The sequence below is a fragment of the Macrotis lagotis genome, chromosome 6 (assembly GCF_037893015.1).
Source record: "Macrotis lagotis isolate mMagLag1 chromosome 6, bilby.v1.9.chrom.fasta, whole genome shotgun sequence".
Classification (NCBI taxonomy): Eukaryota; Metazoa; Chordata; class Mammalia; order Peramelemorphia; family Peramelidae; genus Macrotis; species Macrotis lagotis.
Genome location: NC_133663.1, coordinates 68,908,985 through 68,932,628, shown reverse-complemented (window position 1 = coordinate 68,932,628; position 23,644 = coordinate 68,908,985). Strand labels below are relative to the sequence as shown.

The 23,644-nt window shown below is 39.1% G+C and overlaps 1 protein-coding gene and 1 pseudogene across 3 annotated transcripts in view; both read left to right on the top strand.

The window, feature by feature from the left end:
- The window catches only part of PNKD (PNKD metallo-beta-lactamase domain containing), a 64,932-nt gene extending 45,538 nt beyond the window's left edge, over positions 1–19,394 (top strand). For all 3 annotated transcript variants that reach the window (XM_074191379.1, XM_074191380.1, XM_074191378.1), the window contains 8 exons: positions 8,703–8,818; positions 9,045–9,157; positions 9,766–9,824; positions 11,733–11,825; positions 12,407–12,570; positions 13,170–13,256; positions 14,491–14,606; positions 17,000–19,394. In XM_074191379.1, coding sequence (XP_074047480.1) covers positions 8,703–8,818; positions 9,045–9,157; positions 9,766–9,824; positions 11,733–11,825; positions 12,407–12,570; positions 13,170–13,256; positions 14,491–14,606; positions 17,000–17,173 — 922 coding nt within the window. In that variant the 3' untranslated portion in view covers positions 17,174–19,394. The remainder of the gene's footprint in view (positions 1–8,702; positions 8,819–9,044; positions 9,158–9,765; positions 9,825–11,732; positions 11,826–12,406; positions 12,571–13,169; positions 13,257–14,490; positions 14,607–16,999) is intronic.
- On the top strand, positions 13,266–14,483 carry LOC141490949 (cytochrome c oxidase subunit 7B, mitochondrial pseudogene; annotated as a pseudogene).
- Positions 19,395–23,644: the final 4,250 nt, after the last annotated feature.

The following is a 23,644-nucleotide window of genomic DNA, read 5'->3' as shown; positions in this document are numbered from 1 at the left end:
TCCCCTCACCAAATTGAGTTCTATCTTATGACAGAAAAACAACTGATTAAAAATATCCCCTACAGTGACTGAATCTGACAATGTGTACCATAATCTGCCCTAGTAACCTCCTGCCTTTCTACAGGAAATGGAAAGTAGCCTATACTTTCTATGTGACTTTTTCTAATTTAAAGTTATTCATTATAATTTTTTTTTTAGGTTTTTCCACGGCAAATGGGGTTAAGTGGCTTGCCCAAGGCCACACAGCTAGGTAATAGTTAAGTGTCTGAGGCTGGATTTGAACTCAGTCACTCCTGACTCCAGGGCCGGTGCTCTATCCATTGTGCCACCTAGCCGCCCCTCATTATAATTTTATCAACCAATTTAATTTGTTAAAACATTAGAAAGCATCATGAATGGATTATGGAAATATACTGAGTCGAATTGCAACCCTCCTAAGGGTAGGGGATTGGGAAACACAAATTTTAAGTATTAATAAAGCACTTTAAGGTTATGGTAATAAAAATAAAATTCTTCCCTGACATTACATCTTTAATTTATTAAATTTATTAAAATATGATGTAATAAATTCCTTATACAACAATCTCTCCAATATAATAACAAAAGCCCCGCTTTCATCAACTTTATTGGCATAGGGGCGGCTAGGTGGCGCAGTGGATAGAGCAGCGGCCCTGGAGTCAGGAGTCCCTGAGTTCAAATCCAGCCTCAGACTCTTAACAATTACCTAGCTGTGTGGCCTTGGGCAAGCCACTTAACTCCATTTGCCTTGCAAAAACCTAAAAAAAAACTTTATTGGCATAAAAGTGCACAGATATCTGCCTAGTCCTCATCATCAGTTACATTCAAATCAATTGAGAACACTTCTGTTTTACAAACTATTCTAGAGAATTGTTGAAGCAAGATTATAATGCCTCCCAGTCTATCTTCTGTCCCTTATATTTTACTGACACTGTTCTCACAAAATTTGCTAGTTATCTCATAAATGTTAAATGCAAGACCCCTCTCTGTTTTTGATACTGTGGACAACTCTTTCCTCTTGAATTCTCTTTCACTTTCCTTTGACTTCCTGTACCCCTTCTCTTACCCAGTTGTCTTCTTTCCTGTCTGTTATTACTTTGGCTGTATCATTTTTGATCTCTTTTCCCTTAAAGCTCTTTGTCCTGGTACCTCTAATCTTCCTCTCTAGTCTCTCTTCCTTTTGGTTATCTTAAGCCCCCAGGAATACCCTTATTTTCAGGCTGATGCCCCCCAAATCAGTTTTTGACCAGCGATCATCCAATCTTTGTGTAAAGAATTCCAGTGATGAGTAAACTTCATTCCAAAATAACCTATTTTGCTATTGAATGACTTTGTATGTTTTTATTCAATTTCTCTGCTGACCTCTAGTTGCATGTTGATAATTTTCACCTGAAGATTCTCCTGGCATCTCAATCTCAACATAATCCAAAGTAAAATTCACATGCTTCTCCTCTATATTTTCTTTTTTAGTTCATAATTTGGAGTCATTTTTTTTTTTACTTCAGTCTGTATTCAGATACCATCAGCACTGTTTTGGGATAGGATAGCATTCTTTATCATAAGTCTATCAGAAAAATTGCTTCAATAATTTTTCCCACATTTGTTATTGCTATTGCTAGTTATATTTTCTCCATTCCATTCCCCTTCACTCTCATTTATTCTATTCTCTCTCTCCTTTTGCTCTCTGTTCTCAAAAGTGTGTTGCATTACTACATACACCTCCTATTTTTCTATCACTTACATGCCCCCTCCCCTCCCCCTGTTCCTTTTCTCTCATCCCTGTCCTCCTATTTTCCTTTAGGGTAAAATAGATTTCTTTACCTGATTGAATGTGTATGTTATTCTCTCTCTGAGCCACTTCTGATGAAAGGAAGACTCTCACTCACTCCCCCTCACTTTCCCCCTCTTCCACTGTGAAAGCTTTTTCTTGCCTCTTTTATGTGAAATAACTTATTCCATTTTACCTCTCCTTTCCCTTTCTCCTGGTATGTTCCTTTCTTCCCTACTCTTTCCCTCACCTCTTAAATCCATAGTTTTGGCTTACCAAATCGACCTTCACAAAATCTACTTTCATTCATAAAAAACCACCACTTCATCTCAGACCCTAGTCACAGTTATCCTAGATTATTGTTAAAGCATCCAGATCATATTGTCTTTGTCTCCATGTTTCCATTATCTCTTTTTTTCTCCTTCATCTTCCATGTAGTTACCAAGATAATATTCCTAAGCTACAGTGTTGATCATGTCACTCTTCTTGTTCAAAAGTCTTCACTGGCTTCCTTTTGAATCTAGAATAAAATAGCTACTCCAGTTTGGCAGTTAAGGCTAGCTACAATTTTATTCTAATGTAATTTTCCACTTTTATCTCAAATATTTTGTGGTCCAACTAAAATGACATTCCATTTTCTATTAATTTTCTCCAATTATTTGTTCTACCTGGTTCCTTATGCCTGAAAGGCACATGTTCCCCTGTATTTTGGAAATCTTTATCTTCTTCCTAGACTCTGCTGGGTTCTACCTCCTTCCCTGATTACTATGGGTCCCATCTTGGTCCTCAAATCAGCTTGTATTTGAAGCAGGGGACTTCTGGGTACAGAGAAATGCTGTAACCCTTTTGTTTGGAAACAAATCTTATATATATTTTTTATACTGTTGAAATGTTCTTGATTCTGTATTGACTTTTGTAAACTTCCTCTATGTCTTTAATCCTGATTCACTCTGGATTTAACAAGAGTAGGTCAAATGTGTGACCTGGATCACACCCTGAGAGCAGATGCAGCCAAAAATGCTTCTCATGAGCAGTACACAGCAGAACTTACACCAGATGTTAAATAAAGTCCCAGCCTTGGAGTATGCAATAAACTCTTCCTTCTCCTACACCAGGTGTTAGCCAACCATAGATGTAGATTTAAATAAGGTCTGTCCCTCTTGCCCCTTCCTTTTCCTACATCACTTGATAGGCAGCTGCTTGGGTTTCTTTTCCCCTTCCTTTCTGTAGGTTGGACCTATGTGGTCCTAGCTCTATGCTGCTGGATCCTTTCTTCTTAAAAACTCACTTTCTTTAACTTGTGCCTGACTCAATTTTTGCTATTCTCCTTCAGCTGTTTCTTCTTTGCTTAACTTGATTGACTTCTTAGAAACTTCTTTCCCTGCTTTTAACTGCCTCTTTTTGCTTAACTTTATACTATCTTCTTAGAGACTCACCTTCTTTACCTCATTAAAGAACCAAAATGTGATTTCCACTTGACTACTCTCCCTCATTAGGGATCATTGGTTTTCTGCCTTCACTTTAGCCTTTCTTTCCCTCAGATTCTGCTAATCACACTTTACCCTAGTCCTTTAGCTCCAGTAGTACTGAAACTCACTGCCTTGCTGCTTCTCCAAAGAACCTAACGTAAACTTTTTTGTACTAATTTGTGAACCATTTGTGCAATTTGTGAATTAAAGTCTAAGCTTTCTCACCTCCCTGAGAATATTTGATGATTTCTGTCACTCAAAATGAACCACAGCTGTCTCTCTCAGATTTCCCCACCCCAGTTGCTCTGACAACATAGTGACTTATCTATCTATGTATGTCTTCCTAGTAGAAAGAAAACTTGAAGGCAAGGACTGTTTATTTTGGTTTTTCAAAAAACACTAGTGCCTTTTGAAAAAAATTATAGAGAGAAAATAAATTAACATGATTATAATATAAAACACAAATTGAAATAAAAAATTTAAAGGGAATAAATTTGGCCTCAAATTGGATGCCTGAAAGATCCAGAAAGTTTTCAGTGAAGAAACTCCTAACAATTTGAGTAGATAAATTTTCTGCAATTTAACACTGTTAGAGAGTTACCTGGGTCACTAAAAGGTACTTACCTAGGATTGGCCAGTCACCCCATATCCAAAGTGAGACTTAAGCCCCCGACTTCATCCTGACTTTGTAACAACTATCTACCCTATGGGAGCTGCTTTTCTCTTCCTCTGAGGTATACTTACTAAGTGGCTGTTGAAGGTCATGAAATGAACTTGAGTAGGAGGAGTGTATTCAGTCAAAGTTCAACTTAAATTGGACTCTCCACATGCACCACTTGACATTGGCTCTTAGCTTCAATTTTAGCTGGTTCATAAAAGAGAGAGAGTATGCTTTCACAGAGGCAGATGAACCCAACCATTGTTCAGAGCTTGGTCAAATGGCCATATGTTTATATTTCAGGTTGGGTCTTTCTGGTGCCTTCCTGATAAGATTACTCTGGATTTATCTTGTATATCCATAGTTTAAATTTAAAATTTTAATTTTAACAAACATGGGCCAACCATTGTGCTAATGTTTTACAAGTATTGTCTCAACTTTATCCTCATAACACCTTTGGGAGGTGGAGGCATTTTCCTCATTTATAGATGAGGAAAATGAGGCAAAGGCTATCTCATATTTTTTCTCCCAACAATTCTTGGAGGCAGATTATTATTATTTTATTTATATTATTTAATATTATTATATTATTTTTATTATTATTTTCCTAGTTTTACAAAGAAGGAAATTGAGGCAGTTTAATGACTTGTCCAGGGTCACTTGTCCAGTAAATATCTGAGGTAAACCTAGCTAACCTCTGATTGCTTGCCTGCTGTTCCCCCTACACACACACACACACACACACACACACACACACACAATACATCTTTAGAAAGTGAACAAGGACTGCATCTTTGCTCCACTCAACTCAGTGACTGACCCACAGTAAGCTTGTTGACTGGCTGAGTGACTAGTTCCTGAATAATTAGGAAAAATTCTTTCTTTTGCTAAAAAAAAAAAAATCTTATCTGAGCCACACTTTCTCCCCTCCATCAAAAAAATGTCAAATGAATAAATTTGGTCACAGACAAGGCACAGAACCTAAGTTTCTGGGATCCCATGTCTGCCCTTCAGTTCAAGGATCATGTAATGAAACACCAGATTATAACTTTCACCCTTATATCTGATGCGTTGTCATTCGGTGAATCATTCAATATCCCTGGCTTTAAGCTTCTTTCAGAGATAGGGAAGCCCATTTATTTTTATCAAGAGGCAAACTGAGGACAGAGATAAACTGAGACCAGAGAGAAGTGAACATCCCTAAGATGCAGGCATCTAGCTTCTCCCCTCCTTAGGGCGGAAACCCCAGGCATCTGGTGTCTAGTGGTAGGAGAGAGGAATCAAAGACCCATTGTTTGGGACAGCAGTGCCTCAGTGCAATCTTAGAATGTGGAGAGTGGGGAGCTCAAATTGCTTCATTCCTGCTCAGTTGCTCCCTGAAGCTAAGACTGTCCTTATTTTCAGCTTCCTCTTTCAGAGATATTCTTTGCTTTACTCTCCCCTTACTCATTTCTCTACTTCCCTAACCCCTTAAAAAAGAGAAGTGGACCATCCAGGAATCCTTGGTGTCTGGCTTCCCTTGATATAGGAATTAAGTTGTGATCTTAAGGGTGGGGGAAGTTTCCAGGAAAGAGGAAAAGGGACAGTGCAAGGCCCTATCCAGTCACCAGAATCTCTGACCTGATTAGCCAACCACCCAGATTAGTCATACTTGGGTAGAGAGGAATAATGGAAAGAACAGTGGGATAGCAGTTAGGACACTTGGGTTCCATCCAACCTCTGTCAACAGTGGAGAGTCAGTTTTCTCATCTAAAAAGTTAAAGTTTAAATCAGCTGAGCAGGAATTTTGGGGAACAATAAAGATTATAGAGCTGTAAGAAGATGAGGAAAGAATACACATTGATTGAGTTTGGAAAAATAAAGAAAAGGGGTGTGATTTATCATATCGAGGTTAATTATTGTACTGGTATTGTAGGATATCTATAGGGGTTTATATATATATATATATATATATATATATATGTATATATATATATACACACATTTCATCTTTACATAGGAAATATAGGGGGGAAAGAGAATGAATAAGAGGGCAGTGTTCTGTAGTAGAATCAAAGGACCTGGGATCACATCCAAACTTTGCCACTTTCAGGATAAATCAGTTCTGGACCTCACTTTCCTCATTTGTAAAGTAAACAGATTGAACCTCTAAGATCCCATGTAACCCTAAAACCATGATTCAGTGAAATGACAGGAGGAAGTGAAGTGGTTAGGAATTCTTTTAACAAAATATTTTTTCAATTATTAGACATCTATTTTTTTCTCTCTCCCCCTGAGAGAGACACACAGAGAGAAAGATAAAGGAAGAAACAAATAAAGAAGCAAAGAAATAAAAAAGAAAGCAAAGAAGGAAGAAAAAAGAGAGAAAAAGAGAAACCTCAGGCAACAAATAAACATAGTTAAGCAAAACTAATTCCCATTTTGCCCACGCTTCTTTGTCAGGAAGAGGTGGGTAGAATGCCTCATCCTTTGTCTTCAGAATCATTGTTGCTCATTGGATTGATCCCCATATTTAAGTCTTTCAAAACTGTTCATTATTACAGTGTTAATATAAAACTTTTCTCCTGGTTCTGCTAACTTTACTCTGAATCAGTTCTTACAATTTTCTCAAGGTTTCTCTGAAATTATTTTTTTCTTCATTTCTTACATAACATTGATATTCCATCACATTCATGTACATTGATTTGTTCAGCCATTCCCCAATTGATGGGAACCCTCTTAGTTTACAATTTTATGACTCTTCCAAAAGAGCTGTTATGAATATTTTTGTTCTCAGAGGTCTTTTAAAGAAGAACTTTCCAACAAAGGAGGTATGAAACAGTGAAATAGAGAACCAACAGAAGACATGAGATCCTTTGACTCTGATCTACTGTGATTTCAACTTTAAGAGGACCATATGGAGAGAGGGGAAGGAAGGAGCAGAGTGTGCTTCCTGTGTTAGATAATAAACAAAGCTATACTTAACTATTCCATACTTTTGAGTTCCTCTGTCCTATTACCATTAACTCATGATCCCTTCTCTTCCAGCTTTACCACATAAGTCCATTTTATATACTTGACCTGGAGTCAGGAAGACTTGAGTCTAAACTCAAGTTTACTGGGCTGTGTGATCCCCAGCAAGTCATTAACATCTATCTACCTCATTTTCCTCATCTGCAAAAAAAGAGATAATAATAGCTCCTCCCTCATGTTTAACCTGTTGTTGGCTTCTCCAGATGGAATCTCCATACTCCTTCCCTTTTCCCTGTAATTCTATTCCCCATACATCTTAACTCTTCCTTTTGGCTCTTGTTCTCTGTGGTCTCTTCCCTGTTATCAGTGGAATCCAGAACTAAAAATTTGCCTTTTAATGAATGATTGTTGACCACCAGTTATGTATAAGGGGCTATGCCAGTTGTGATGGGGAAAAGAATAAGACTCAATCCCTTACCCCAAGTCTTTCCTTTGTGACAGTAATGAATGATGTAAATTTGAAAGTGAAATAGAGAACTTTAAATGCCAAAGTTAGAGAGGACGTTTGAGATTCCCTAACTTAATGAAGACCTCATACATGAGATTTACAGAAGTACAAATGACAGGCTCTCCTCGAGGAGATCAAGGAGAGAGGGAAAACTTCATACATGAGGTTTACAGAAGTACAAATGACAGACTTTCCTGAAGGAGAGAGGGAAAAGAACCACATGTGTAGGAATGTTGAAAACACTTGTGTCTAAAACTTGAATCCAAATGGGTGCCTATCACTTGGGGAATGTCAAAACAAACCATGGGTAATGAATATTATTATTATTATTATTATTATTATTATTATTATTATTATTATTATTATTATTCAGTGGGAAAGGATGAAAAGGACAGATTCAGAAAAAGAAAACTGAAAAGACTTGACAATTGACCAGACCTAGTTTAGGCTAGCTGGTAGCTCAGGTTTGAGATTAGAACAAAATAAGATGCTCATGGTTCATCTAATAGTTAACAAAAGGAGGTTTACTTAGCCACAGCAGGGAAGAACATTCAGAGCTTTAGGAAAGGGATGTTTTTTTGAGAATACAATGTTGATTCAGTTGAGTATAATTTCTTAGTGTTGATCATGTTTTTGGTTTGCTGGTCTGAAGCCAAATTCAGAAAGGAGTTTCTGAATGTTTTGAAGGTTATTCTACTCTGGTGACAAGAAACCTAAATTAATGACCTGAGGTCATCTTAGATCCCTAAGCCAATCAGGGGTTGGGGGAAAGGAAAATAGTGATAATGTTGCCAAATTTTTGAAAGAATAGGAAGAGAAGTTGAAAGAAGAAAAGGAGGAGAGAAGAAATAGAAGATAGTGATGATGATATAGCATCAATGCAACATTTTTTTAAATTTTAGAAAAGATCAGAAGGGGACACAAAGAATTGTGTTATATTCAATAATATAGCATTTGAAACTGTATTGAATTCGGAATATGCTTTAATATATATATATATATATATTTATAAATAGAATGTCCTGATTTCATGTGCACTTTTCCTGTTCTTTGGAAATGGAAATGTTCAAGTTTGTAGATGTTTTCCAAGTTTATTAAAATAAAAAATAAAAAATAATCTAAAGGCCAGACCATGCAAAGGTCTGAGACTAGAATTTTCTGGGAGGACCTAGAAGGTAGAATTGTAAGAAACTGTGGTGGGGAAAAAAGAGGCTGGGGATCATTTATGTGGGACAGGACAAGAAAAAGATTGACTTGCCTAAGACAAAGAGTTGGTGTGGGAAACAGTGAGGAAGAAGACAAATTGTTTTATTTGTCCTAATTCTTCAGGTATAACCTGTATGCACGCACCTGGCTGGGTTATCTCCTGTATCGAAAACAGCTTCAGAGGGCACGACATCGTTATCCAGATGGTCACTCTGCTGTACAGCCCCGGATCTTTAATGGTAAGCCAGATCCAGCTTTGAACTTGACTCTGATCTCTTCCCCCCTCACCCCTATCCCTGCATCCCTCTGTGTATAAATCGTATTCCATTTGATTAAGTCTTACTTATGTGCAGTACAAAAATGAAGCCCTTAGTGCATCGTCCATCTATAGTCTTTGCAGACGTTGCCTTCAGTGGAAGTCTCCTCCTTCTGCTGAGTCTCATCACTGTCTTTTTGCCCCTCCAGGAGTGAAAGTACTGCCCATTCCAGTTCTTCTTGACAACTATAGCTACCTCATCATTGACATGCAGTCCAAGCTAGCTGTAGCTGTAGACCCTTCGGATCCAAGGGCTGTACAGGTGAGAAGTTAGGAATGTATGGGTCCAGAGACACACGTCCCTATTGAATTTGGCCAACATTTTAATTTACATGCAGCACCCAGCAATTCTTTTAGTTGCCATTCCCCACCCCCCGCCGGAAGAAAGATTGAGAAGATGAGGATGAGGAATTTGATCATCTGTATTCTACCCATTGCCTTGGATTCTAGTGCCCAACCCTACCCAAGATGTTAGTAGCCCTTTCATCCTTCTTCTAACACTAACCCTTCCCTTCCTTCATCACCCACACCTACCACACATCCTTGTCTCTCCAAGGCAAGAGATCATAAGAACATTATCTGTTATTATATCTCTTGGTGATTCTGCTGTTGATGGGCATTATGAAGAGAATAGCAAATAGCTCCAGTCAGGGATGGGACAATGAAAGGAGATGAAACAATAAGGAAGATAAGGGATGGGACTATCTATAATTGCTCCAAGACCTCTCCACTTCCTTACCTACAAAGTACACATAATAGTAAAGAGTTGAATTTCTCTGTCTTCTGCCTCTGTTTAGTTTTTCCCCTTATTCCTCCTTGTCTTTTTTTTCCTATTCCTCACTTCTCTATCTCTCTGTTTCTCTCCCTCAGGCCTGCATTGAAAAGGAAGGGGTCTCCTTGGTTGCCATTCTCTGTACCCACAAACACTGGTAAGGGCACTGACACAGGAAGTCCTTGTCAGAGATTGGGGAGAAAGTTCTGAATACCTCCCTTTCAAACATTCTATCCTTCCCTCCCTAGGCAAGCCTTGTCTTCACTTGTGTACTTCTACCTGTAGGCTACTAGGTGAAATGCTAATGGTGAACTACCCACACAAAATTGATCCAGAAAGACTGGAAATTACAGTGTGATGGAGAAAGAAATCAGACTGGATGGGGAAGGCATGGAACAATTTGTCTTTCTTTTAGGTCATACTTCAAATAATATTATAATAATTAGGATAATAATAAATAAGCACTCATATCGTGCTTAAAGGTTTGCAAAACATATTACAAAATAATATCAGTCCTGGGAGGTTAGTATTATTTTTATCTCCATTTTACAGAAAAGGAAAATGGAAATTGATGACATTTTGACTTGCCTAAGATCACCCAGATAATAATTGTTTGAGGCAAATATTTAAACTCAAGTCTTCCTGACTTTAAATCTGTTTCCATTGCCTCACCTAGCTGGACAAGGGAAAGGGAGCCCATTGGGATGGACAGTGAGAGAGGAGTCTATAGGTTGAGAAGGGTTTGCCTTCATCACATAAGGCAGACTGGGGAAATGCAAAAACACCTAGTTTGGGAGCCAGAAGACCATGCTTTGATTTACTACTTATTTCTCTAGCTTTAGTTCCTGACCTGGAACATCCCATCAGGGCCAGGCTCCATCCCCTGTTTCACTTTTGGGTGTGGTAATCACATCCCTTGTGTTCCTATGCTGACCTTCCCCTGCTAGGGTTAGAATCCCTTTGAAACCTTGAGATTCAGCGTTCTGGACCTTCAGAGCGTTTTCTGATATCTCTGGCCAGAGTAATCTCCAGGCCTGGTTGTTGTATTCTGAGGGTCCTGTGATGTATTTGTAAAGTACTTAGTGCCAATAGCTTCTTTCTGAATGTAAAACAGACCTTATCCCAAAGGTCAGAAGTCACTCAGTTCAGAGGGCAGTCCTAGCTGAGCTAACCCAAACCTGAGGGGAACCTGTTTGGGCTGTGGCATGATCCTGAACCAAGACAAAATGGATCCGAGTCCATAGCCAAGACTCACAATATCCTTGCCCTTTGTTTGATATCAATCAATTCTAAGCAGGTATATTTCCTGTAGAGAGGCAACATGTGGGTAGTGAATGGAGTCAGGAAACCTGTGTTCAAGTCTGGCTCCAGAGGCATATTAGCTGTGTTATCCTGGTCAAATCCCTTATGGTCCCAAGCAACTCTCAAATGCAGGACTTCTTAAGCTTTCTTCTGTGTCATGGATCCTGTTGGAAGTGAAACTTATATACATCTCTTCTCAGTTTTTTTAAATGTATAAAATAAAATATATTAAGATTACGAAGGTTACCAAATCATCTAGAAATAGAGTGATCCAAATATTAAAATAAAAAAACAAAAACAAATTTCTAGGTCCCAGATTAAGAATTCCTAATTGAAGGCTATAAAAATACAGATGAAGGGGTGACTAGGTGACACCATGGATAGAGCACCGGCCCTGGAGTCAAATCCCACCTTAGACACTTAATAATTACCTAGTTGTGTGGCCTTGGGCAAGCCACTTAACCCTGTTGCCTTGCAAAAAAAAGGCTAAAAAAAATACAGATGAGTCCTGATTTTTATTGTGAGAGGTAGGTTCCATGCTGATGAAATTACAGGTTCATAAGTCTGGACCAAAAGAAAAAAAAGATTCTTAGGAGTTGGAGCTATTTTTCTTTCTTAAATCTTGAATCTGTTTAAAATGTAAAACTTTTGCTTATCTCAAAAACTGGTTGCAAGGATCAATTCCTATGGAAATCCTTTGAACATTGTAAAATACAATCCACACATAAACAGTTATGATTTTTGTCATTGTCTTGCATCATAGGGATCACAGTGGGGGCAACAGGGAATTGAGGCGACATAACAGAGGATGCCGAGTCTACGGGAACCCTCAGGATGGTATTGCTCACCTTACACAGTAAGTAACCTCCCAAGCTACTCTTCAACATTCTTAAAAGAACTTTTCTCAGGTGAAGACTTCAAAAGATTGTAGTCCCAGCTTCTCCTTAGAGACACAGTCCACTCCAATCTTTTACCTTTTCCTGGGCATTTCCATTTCCTGGTTTTCCTCTTGACCCTTTCTCCTATCTGCTGCTTTTCTCACCCAAGTAGGCTTCTATAGCCCCACAGGTACTCATGTTAAGCAGAAAAGGGACTTTGTCTGGTATCTTTTCCCTGCCTTCTCCTTCTATCCCCTTCCCAGTCTTTTCACCAACTGAACCTTTGATAGGTAGGTCCCAACATCCAGATCACCTCTGTGTCCTAAGATTAAATACCATTTCTTTTTCCTCCCCCTCTCATCAGTCCTTCCCCAGGACTTCTGAAACAAGAGCTAGAGGTTCTAGGTTAGAGACTTTGGAAACCTGGGTGAAATAATCTGTCTTTAATCTAGGAACCCCTCTCCAGGATCTAATTTTGCCCAATTGTTGAGCAGCCATGAGAGTGGAGGAAGTTCAAGTGCATGCTAATGTGTTTTCTTCTCTGTTCTCCCTACTACAGTCCCCTCTGTCACCGGGATATGGTGAGTGTGGGGAGGCTTCAGTTCCAGGCTCTGGCCACTCCTGGTCATACCCGGGGCCACATGATCTATGTGCTGGATGGAGAACCCTACAAGGGCCCCTCCTGCCTTTTTTCCGGGGATGTTCTTTTCCTCTCTGGCTGTGGTGAGTGCATAGGTGTGAGGGAGGGGATGCTGGTGAAGGGCGAGAGACTCCTAGACAGTATAGGGGAAGAGAGGCTCCTATATTAGGAAGAAGAAACAGGGCCAAAATACCAGAGTGAAGAGTAAAGGTTAACGATTAGCTCAAAGAATCCTTCTGTCCAATTAATGTGAAAGGACTACAAGTCCAGCATATAATGTAGGCCTAAAAATTCAACTGGTTTCCCCTGCTAGTCATTAAAGAAAATCAAGGCCCAGGGGGGCAACTAGGTGACTCAGCAGAGTGGATAGAGGGCTGGCCCTAGAGTCAGGAGGATTTGAGTTTAAATCCAGTCTCAAAAACTTGATACTTCTCTTGGGCAAGCCACTTAACTCCATTGCCTCACAGAAACAAAACAAAATGAAAAAGAAAATCAAGGCACAGATGGGGAAGGAAAATTCCAGAAGTCCTGGCTTCCCAGCTCCATGAAATTGTAGAAGTAGGGGAGGAGGACTAGGAAAATACGGAGGATCAGGTAGAAGACAAGAACCAAAAACCCCTTCGGTTTAGCCTGCTCCATTCCTCATCATATAGCCAGCCTCATTTTCCTCTCTTTCCCCTAGGAAGAATATTTGAAGGGTCACCTGCAACTATGCTGCATTCACTGGACCTCATCATGGGCCTGGGAGATGATACCTTGCTTTGGCCTGGTAAGGCAATCATTGCTATTTCCCTGTCTCTACTACTTCTCCCTCCACTTCCAACCTGGGGGCAAGGAAACCTGCCCCTGAATTAGAAAAATTGTCTTGATCAGATACTGAATACAAATAGGCCCAGAGAGAAAAACAAGACCCAACTCTGAAAGAGGTTGTAGCCTGGGTTTGTTAGCCGAATCAGCTGGATCTGCTAGGTTTTTAAAAATCATAGCTCCTGCTTTTCTTTTGACTTCTTGCAAGGAAGAAGCAAGGTGCTTGGCACGCTGTTGAAACCCTGAGTCCCTTGTGGTTTCTTCTTGCTCTTTTAGCAATGTTCCCTCTGTTTTGGAGGGCTTTGAGTCACTTTTCAGTTCTGAGCTTTCAGCAAACTGTTGAAAGGCAGAACCACCAGGACAGGCTGCCTAATTTTCATTAAAAGTATGGCACCCCAATATTGCTAAGTGGAGCTACTTTCTGTCTTGCCATTTGGGCATATGCAGTGACACAGATTGGAAGCAAATGGAACCTGTCCCCTGTTGGCAGAGTCATCTCGAAAGTTTGGAGAAGCCAATAAAGGAGAAATTCCTTTTCCTCAAAGCTATTAGAGCTGACACCATTCTGGATTATTCCAAAATTAACATACAAAGTAAAGGTAGTCTGTTATCAATTGTAATGTCACATTGATATAATAAAAGTGGATTTAAAATCTTAAAAAAATCATAGCTCCCCCCAACTTGCCCCTTTCTAAGTAATTAGGATCATATCCTCCCCCTTCTTCCAGTATTCTAACACATCCCACCTAGCTGACTAGCACCAATAGCAACAACAGGGAGAAGCTCAAACATGCTGCTGGAATATATCCAGAAGAGATTACCCAACTTGGTTGTGATGGGAGGGAGGAACATTCAGAACTGGCTTCTGGTTGACAGGAATCCAGGTCAAGGTGTGACTCAGGGTGGGGTAGTGACCACCTAATAATCATAGCTCAACTGAAGACAGAGACTCTGACTGGTCAGAGGGAAAACAGTGTGAGGTGCAATTTTTTGATTCTCTCTAATACATATTAAAGAGTGGATTCTCTGTTTGTAGAACTGGATTTTAAGATCTGCTCTGGAGAGGTTTCCTGTAACTCTATACCTGATGTTCTCACTTTGATCCCCCCAGTCATGGACTTCTGAGGGAAGGGGAGGGTTGGTGCCTTTTTCTTATCAGGTGATATCCATCCTTCTTTCTCCCCTATATTATCCAGGTCATGAGTATGCAGAGGAGAATCTCAGCTTTGCAGGTATAGTGGAACCAGAAAATATGGCACGAGAGAAGAAAATGCAATGGGTTCAGCAGCAACGCCTTGAATACAGAAGCACGGTGAGGGAGCAAGGCATGGGGCAACCCCCAGGAAGCAAAATAGTAACAGTATTTGTAATAATTCACCTTTTCAGTCCTTTGAAATATTTAGGTCACTTCCCTACAATTTTCCAGAGGGTGAGATAGAGTAAGTTTTATTTCTTTTTCACAGACAATAAAGTATTATCCTCATTTTACTGATGTTGACCATACACCAGAAGGGAAAATGACTATGCATAAGGTCAATGACAGAGTTAGGTCTTCTAGTGCTCAAGTCCAGTCCTTTATCCAATCTGCCAGGTCAACTCTCTAATGAAAAAAGAAAAATGAAAAAAGAAAAATTAACAAGCTCACCTCTCCACTCTGGCTATCCAAATTACCTGTTTATCACTCTAGAAAGCACACCAAACTTAGCATTAAAAGATTTGAGTTCAAATCCTAGCTCAGCTAGTTACTAAAATCTGTGAGACTTCATGTAATTAATTCAATTCAACAGATATTTATTAAGCCATTAATAGCCAGACACTGGGCTTATAAGAATAAAAATGATACATAACTATATTAGTCTATAGTCATGGAAACAGGTAAATTTAATTCAAAGTAGGGAGTGTTTGGAGTATTTCCATTTGTCTTTCACAATTGTGTAAGGGAGTTAAAGACATTTTCATCATCATCCTCATTTTACAGAATTGAAGAAACTTACCCAAGTTCATATAGTTAGCAAGTAGTAAAAGTTATTTTTTTTGCCCCTCCCAAAATAAATTTGTATCATGCTATATTCTTTCCAATAGTTTTGATATCTCTGGTGAGCCCACATATGTCCTTTTAGGATGATAGAAAGAGAACACCTAGCCATCTTTTGAATTCATTAACTAGCCTCATTTTACCCACATTCTATGAGTTTTAAGACAACTGGCTGGTATGATTTTGGAACCTTTGCAGTAAAGTCTGAAAAATCTTGAAAAGCAGGAAAACTGGGGGCACAGTGGATAGAGCACTGACCCTAGAGTCAGGAGGATCTGAGTTCAAATTTGGCTTCAGACACTTAATACTTACTAGCTATGTGACTTTGAGCAAGTCACTTAACCCCATTTCCCATCAAAAATAGAAAAGAAAAGGAAAGGAAAACAGGAGAACAAATTCAGGATTGGAGAACAGAAAATGTCTTGATTTTCCTAAAAAGAAATAAAATCTAGCAACTATAAATGGTGAGCTGGAATTTTGATTCCTGGAAAAACTCAAGAGCACATCATTAAAGGAATGATTATAGATCATCTAGAAAAGAAATTGGTCATTACTATGATCCAGAAAAGGTCAGGATAGACTTCATTTCCTTTTTTGACTTTTTTTTTGGCAAGGCAATGGGGTTAAGTGACTTGCCAAGGTCACACAGCTACTGTGATTTATAAGACAGTATAAATATTCAGATGATACAAACTGGGTGGGAACACTAATGCACTGGATGAGAGAGTCAGAATTCAAGAAAAAGTTCAACAAGCTGAAATAATGGGTCAAACGTAATCAAATGGAATGTAGGAGAGATAAATGTCTTGAGTCCAAGAAGTCAATGTTACAAATACAAGATAAGGTAGGTGTGGTTATATAACCATAATTTGTTTGAAAAAACTTTTTAGTTGTAGTACACAATAATCTAAATGATTCAATATGGCAACTGAGAAAACAGGTAATAGTTCCTGCTCTATCCTCTCCTCATCAGAGAACATCTAGAGTATTGTGGCACAACATTTCAGGAAGGATATTGAAAATGGCAACCAGGCTAGTGAGGATAAGCTGAAGGATGCTTAACGTAGGAGAAAGACAAATAAGATAGAGGCAAGGAGGAGAAAAATACCAGGGGGAATACAATTTCTGTTTCTGGGTATTTAAAGAGCTTTCAGGTAGGAGAGGGTTTAGACTGGATGTGCTTTGGTCTGAGAAAGCAAAAATGAAAATAGGTGGAAACTGCAATGAGGCCTTATATTATGAAAAACTTAACAATATGAGTAATTCAGAAAAAGAGTGGAGTGTCCCCAAAGGTCATAGGTAGTCCCCTTTTAGAGATCTTTTTTTTTGCAAGGCAGTGGGGCCCAAGGCCACACAGCTAGGTAATTATTAAGTGTCTGAGAATGGATTTGAACTCAGGTATTCTTGACTCCAGGGCTGGTGCTCTATCCACTGCGCCACTAGCTGCCCCCTTTTAGAGATCTTTAAGAAAAAATTGGATGACCTGTATATGTTATAGAAATAATTCTTGTTCAGTATGACATTTGATAATTTGGCATAAGAATGAGTGTAATAATAATAATAATAATAATAATTATTATTATTATTACATTGGGGAATCCTGGGTTCCCCAATCCAAGCCTGAGTTTCTTTCTTAGAAAGCATACTTTCTGTTTCCTCACTTCCCACAGTGCCCATCGACCATTGGAGAGGAGAAGACATACAATCCATTCCTGAGGACCCACTGCCTTGCTCTTCAGGAGGCCCTGGGACCACTGCCTGGCTCTGGTGGGGACGCTAGCCCCTCCAGAGCTCGTCTGCTGGAGGAACTTCGGAAGCGCAAGGATCAGCACAAGGGCAAATGATACCCCTGTTTGCTAGGGTCCCTTTTAATTCACCACTCCCTTCCTTCCCTACCATTAGCACATTTGCCCTCCCTGGTATTGCCTCCCTTCCCCTCACTCTGACCGAGGAGGGAGCAGAAAAAGGTATTAATTTCATAGTAGACTTTAAAAGGAGGGTGTGGATGGAAAGTGAAGTCTCTAGGGAAAGGGTGCTGACCACAAATAATGGAGTTTGTGGGCAGGGAAAGAAGAGAGAAAAGAAATAAAGAGTATTCCCCCCAGCATCTACCGCTCCCCCTTCCTTGGTCCTGGGGTTTCCGTGAAGGTGGATTGGGAGCCTCTGAGGTAACTGGACAGTTGAGGTCTTCTGGGCCAGCCTATCCTGAGCCATCTCTGCTCCCCTACCCCCTGACCTTCCCCTCCAAGTCTCCATTCATTCAAATCCTGGTTTCCCAGTGCTCCTTTCCCTCCCCTGAAGACTCCAAGTAGAATTCAGTGCCAGAGGAGGTAGGTGGAAGGAGGGTCCGATGAAATGAGAGCCACTGGGACTTAGATCTAGTCTTCTCTAATCTTTCCTTTTGCACCTTCCTTCTAAGTAAAGTCTTTCAAGAGGATCATCTACTGTTGGGCTTCTTTTGAAAAGGGTAGTGGGGTTCAGCTTTGGTTGTCCCTGAACAACCTCCTTCCTTCAAAAGCAAAATTCCTTTGTCCACTGGTTCCCCTGCTGTCAACCCCTCCCAAAGGGTTCCTATTTGTAGTCAGCCCTAAGGACCAAAAGAAAACAAAAGAGGCGAGGGAGTCATCCCTTTTCCTTCTTTTCAGGTGCTCCTCTTCCCTTGAGTGTACTTCAATGCTTCATCCTCCCCACCCCAACTTATAAAGAAAAGATTGCTTTAGAAGATCACCTTGCTTGATTAACCCCAAGAGAGGTTTTGCATAATTTAATATCATACATTTCAACATCAGGAGCCTGGAGGGGTCTTACAGACTAACCACTTTGCCTCTGTCTGAACTGGTGGCCTCTCCTTCAGAGAGACCCCAGAGCTTCCTGTTCCATTATCTCCTGCTTCATACTCATGAGGCATCTTCATCTCTGTTTCACATAAAATCTTCCTCTCAACCTGTGCTCTCAGTCTATTTCCTTTTAACTTTAATGGAAATGGAAAAATCTCTGGAATATGAAATAACCCTTCTGACTGAAAATGAAATATTGGACTCCTTCAACCCTTCCTTATCATTATCTCTTTTTAATTTCATTGCTAATGAGTGCCTAAGAGGACACTCCCTTTCCCAAAGCAGATTTCCACTTCCCATGAGAATAGTCTAAAGAGTTGGGCTGGGGCATCTAGCCAATGTTGGAAGCAGAACATGAATCCAGGTCTTCCTGACTTGGAGGCCTGTTCTCCAACTAGTTCTATTTTTCTTCTTTATAAATATTGACTGGTTACTGGTTTGGTTTGGTTTTGGGTTTTTTTTTTTTGAGAGATTTAATGATGAACTCCCATTTGTTTAAGTAAGATTATAGCCGTAACAAGGCAAGCTTGAAGTATAATAATTTTGACTTGAATGGAGTGAAAACATCATGGCAAATTTCTGTTTTTTCTGAGCAGGCTAGCTTTTAAATTTTAGGATAGCTGCTTTTTTTTTTTGTCAGCCACTTTTATCTAAACCTCCAGAATAATATGTCATTGTTGTTTAAGACCAATGGTTCACATGGACCAATGTGAAAGTCCAGATAAACCTCTGCTCCTTAAGACAGCCTGTCTTCTATAGAAAGGAAGATCTTTCTTCTTAGTATACTTGCCTGTCCCTTCTCTATAGCCTCCTGAATAGCTGATTTTTTCTTTGATATGAACACAACTTTTTAACCAATTGAGGCTCACCAGCCTGAGAGGGGAAGCCAAACAGACATTTCTGCTAAGGAGCTTGTCTCTCTTCCCCCTCCAGAGCAACCCTGTTGTATAAGATGACCTGGGTTTGACCAGTACAAAAGGAATAACATCAGTCAGGAAGGTGCCTCATTCTGAATCCCTTTTCTTGCCACAACCTAATGATCATTGTACCAGACCTTGTATCCCCACTGGTGCCAGTTGTTTCTTTGCCCCACAAGTGACTGTGATCCAATTGTATCCTTGTGTCTGGTGTTCCCTTATTTCCCCACCTGTATTATGTTAAGCCACAAGCCTTCCCTTGTGAGTTAATGTATCCCTAATAAAGGTCTCTCTCTATTTTTTCGCATTAATAGCTGTTCTTTATTTTTCAAAATTCCTTTAAACCTCTATAATAAACCACCCGCAACACCCATAGAAAGCTATGAACTTGTTGCATGGACCGCCTGTGACAGTTATGTAAAGATGGCTATTGTCAATGATCTTTATTAAGCAGCTAGTATATACACCAGACTGTCCTAAATGCTGGATATAAATATGAAAAAGACAGACACTGTTCTTGGGGAACTTAAAATTTGGTGGAGTAAGTTGCTGTTTTTTAATCATTTCTGATGTTTTGTGACCCCATTTTGGGTATTCTTGCCAAAACTGGAGTGGTTTGCCATTTTCCTGTCTAGCTTATTTTTTTTTTGCAAGGCAACGGGGTTAAGTGACTTGCCCAAGATCACACAGTGAGACAATTATTAAGTGTCTGAGGTAGATTTGAACCCAGGTACTCCTGATTCCAGGGATGGTGCTCCATCCACTGTACTACCTAGCCACCCCATCTCCAACTTATTTTTCAGATGAGGATATTGAGGCAACCAGTGCTAAGTGACTAGTTTAGGGTCACACAGCTAGGAAGTGTCTGACTGAATTTGAACTCAGGTCTATTCTAACTCCAGACCTGGTGCTCTATCCATTTCACCACCTAACTGCCCTAGTGGAGGGAGACACACAAAAAAAGCTGAAAGTGGGGAGGAGGGAAGGGACCCAGGGAAGGCTCATGATAAACTCCAAGATGTCCAAAATGAGTGCAGCCAATTTAGAAATGAGATGTCTGAGGAGAAATGTGGACAGGGATCACATTTCCAGTGAAGAACTGAAGTATGACCATAATGATGAGTTTACACTTCTGAAGACCAATAGAGTTCTTAGTGCAAAATATCTCTGGTACCTATTGGAAATATATATGATATATATGTATATATTGACACATATACATATGTATGTATACAATACACATGTTTATGTGTGAATACATGTAAAAGCATATATACAGATTTTATATGTATATATGTGTGGGTACATATATGTAAAAGCAACTGTTTTCATTCTTTTACTACTGGAAATTACGGAACATCCTTGGATCCTCCACAAACATCTAGATCACTTTATTATGTCCAAATAGACATGGGAGAAACGTGGAAAAAAGCCAGCCACATAGTTGTGAAGATCTGGGTTCAAAGAGGCATGCTAGCTATGACCTTGGGCAAGTCACCAGATTTTAGTGTATTAGAAAAGACATTCATCTGCATTCATGATGGGGATTTCCTCCCTAGGAATTCCCTACCTGATGACATAAGATCTAATCTTTTTTTAAAACCATGAATAGAAACAGAATTATGGTTAGAACCAAAATTTGGGAATAGAGATAGGATTCATAACAGAAGTATGACTCAATATTGGTGGGACTTGGAGGAACCGGCACAATCATTCATTGCTGGTGGAGTTACAAACTTGTAGAAATTTTTTAGACAAAAATGTGACAGTGCACTTTTAAAATCACCCAAAAAGTCATCCTATTCTTTGCCTTAAAAATTGTCAGGAATATATCCTGAAAGTGTCATCAAATCCAAAAAAGATCTATGTGGCCAAAGAACCTCAAAACAGTATTGTAAGTAATTATGCACACACAAACATCAATTCTGGAAACAACCTAAATGTCCAACAACAGCAGAACCACTAAAAAAAAATATGGTGCATTAATGTAATAGAAATCTACTTATGGGCAAAGCAAAAGCAAAAAAGGGGAGGCAGAGACAAGAAGTAAATATTAACTATAAACAAAAAATGGTGAAAAAGAATGAATCAAGACTCCTCATGGGGAGCTAAAAAATTGTCATGTTATTTTTATCACTTGAAATTAATGAATTTAAATGCAAATCTTTGCAAGTTTCTTTGGTTGTAGAGGTTTCAGTGTTTGTTAAATTATTAGTTTCACATTAGTCATGTTGTGAAAGAAGAAAATAACAAAAGGGAAAAGCCACAAAAACAAAAAAAAATGGTGGAAATGGTATGCTTTGATCTGCATTCAGACTCTGTAGTTTTCTTTTCTGATTTTTAAATTCTTTTTTGTTGTTTTTGTAAGGCAACGTGAGTTAAGTGACTTGCCCAAGGTTGCACAATTAATATGTATCAAGTGTCTGAGACTGAATTTGAACTCAGGTCCTCCTGACTCCAGGACTGGTGCTCTATCCACTATGCCATAGAATTGCTCCCATAGTTCTTTCTCTGAATGTAGTTGGCATTTTCTGTCATGAATCTTGTCTTAAATCAATGTTAATCAAATCTATCTATATACATATACATATACATATACATATACATATACATATACATATACATATACATATACATATACATATACATATAATTGCAAGAATATTGAGGGGAGAACAGCTCTTTTCCTTTAAAGGGTTGTTGACCCCTGACCTTGTTGAATATTAACTTAACCAATTAGTGCTTGTTTCATTTTCTGGGTCACATGTTGTAATGGTATTTAGATTGAGCAAGGGTTGGGTGAGGCAGATGATGGGAGAAATAAGGGAAAGAAGCAAGGTGAAATGTGGCATATGTCACATTTGTATAAAAATGAATTTAGATGATATTGGGGAGGGGAGAAAAGTCAACTAATGCCTCCAAGTGGTAGTTTACAGCCAAAGTTTGGGTTGGGGAGTGGGACTGGGGGTGGGGGGAACCTTTTCTGAAGCTAGTAGGGCAGTGACCCCTAGTGGGCGGTCAGCTTCTGCTTTTCATGTGAAAGAAGGTCTGGTCATAGAAATAAAATGATGGAATAAGAAGTTTATTTGATGAATAGAGAAACTGAGATCCAGAGACATTCTGTGTCTAACTAGGAATAGGGCAAGACTCTCTAAACTGGAAGAGATCTGTTTCCTTTTCTTCACAGCTATCCCCTTAGTTCAAGCATATATATAATATATATATATATGTATATGTATATGTATATGTATATGTATATGTATATGTATATGTATATGTATATGTATATGTATATGTATATATATGTATATGTATCACTTTTGCTAGTACTATTGTACAAGATTCTTAATTAAACCCCTAGTTTCTGGTTTTATTCTCTCCAACCTGTCTTCCAAACAACCAACAAAATACTCTTCCTAAAGTATAAGTCTGATCTTGTCACTCCCTTTCTTAATCACCTTCTTGCTTTGAAGATCAAATACAAACTTTTCAGATTGACATTTAAAATCCTTTAATCTGGTTCCTCCCTACTTTTTCAGTTTTGTTACACATCTCCCTTTGTTAAGTTAAAATTATTTATTTTAACATTCATTTTAAAACATTTTTGAGTTCCAAATTTTCTCTCTCCTTCTACACCCTGCTCCCCCCCTTTGAGAAGGCAAGCAATATGATATCTATTATATGTGGAGTCATGCAAAATAGATTTCCATGCTAGCCATCCTGCAAAAACAATCAAGTAATAAAAAAAGCAAGAAACATAAAGTGAAAATAGTATGCCTCTATCTGTACTCATATTTCATTAGATTTCTCTGAAGGCAGAGAACATTTTTCATCATGGGTCCTTTGGTATTGTCTGGGATCATTGTATTGATCAGAGTGACTAAGTCTTTCACAGCTGATCCTTGCTACAGCATTATTGCTATGTACAATGTTCGGGTTCTGCTTATTGCTTTACGTCAGTTCATATAGGTCTTCCCAGGCTTTTCTGAAACCATTTTTATTACAGGCACAATAGTATTTCCATCACAATCATATGCTGCAACTCATTTAGCCATTCTCCACTTGATGATGGCCTTTGCATTTCAGTCATATTAACCTACTTGGCTGTTTCCTGAATTTGGCACTTCATCTCTTGCCATTTTGTGTCTTTGACAATCTCTGCTCCAAGGAAGGACAAACAACAACCCCTCTCTATATAAACAGGTTATCTCCCCTGTTAGATTGTAAGTTCCTCAAGGGTGAGAAAGGCTTCTCTTCTGTATTTGTATTCCCAATGGCTAACAAATATAGTAGCTCAAAGCGATGATTTTTCTCCTTTGCTCTTGAAGACCATGACATCAGGTTGGTGATGCTATGATAGGCTGATGAATTGGATTTGAGTGAGGGTGCTAAGTCACCAGCCTCACTTTCTCCTCCAGAACCATGTGAGTCCAGTGGCCAAATATGAATCAGGACAACTGGAGAAAGCCCTGGATGTGAGGCAATCAGGGTTAAGTGACTTGCCCAAGGTCGCACAACTAGTAAGTGTCTGAGATCGAATTTGAACTCAGATCCCCTGACT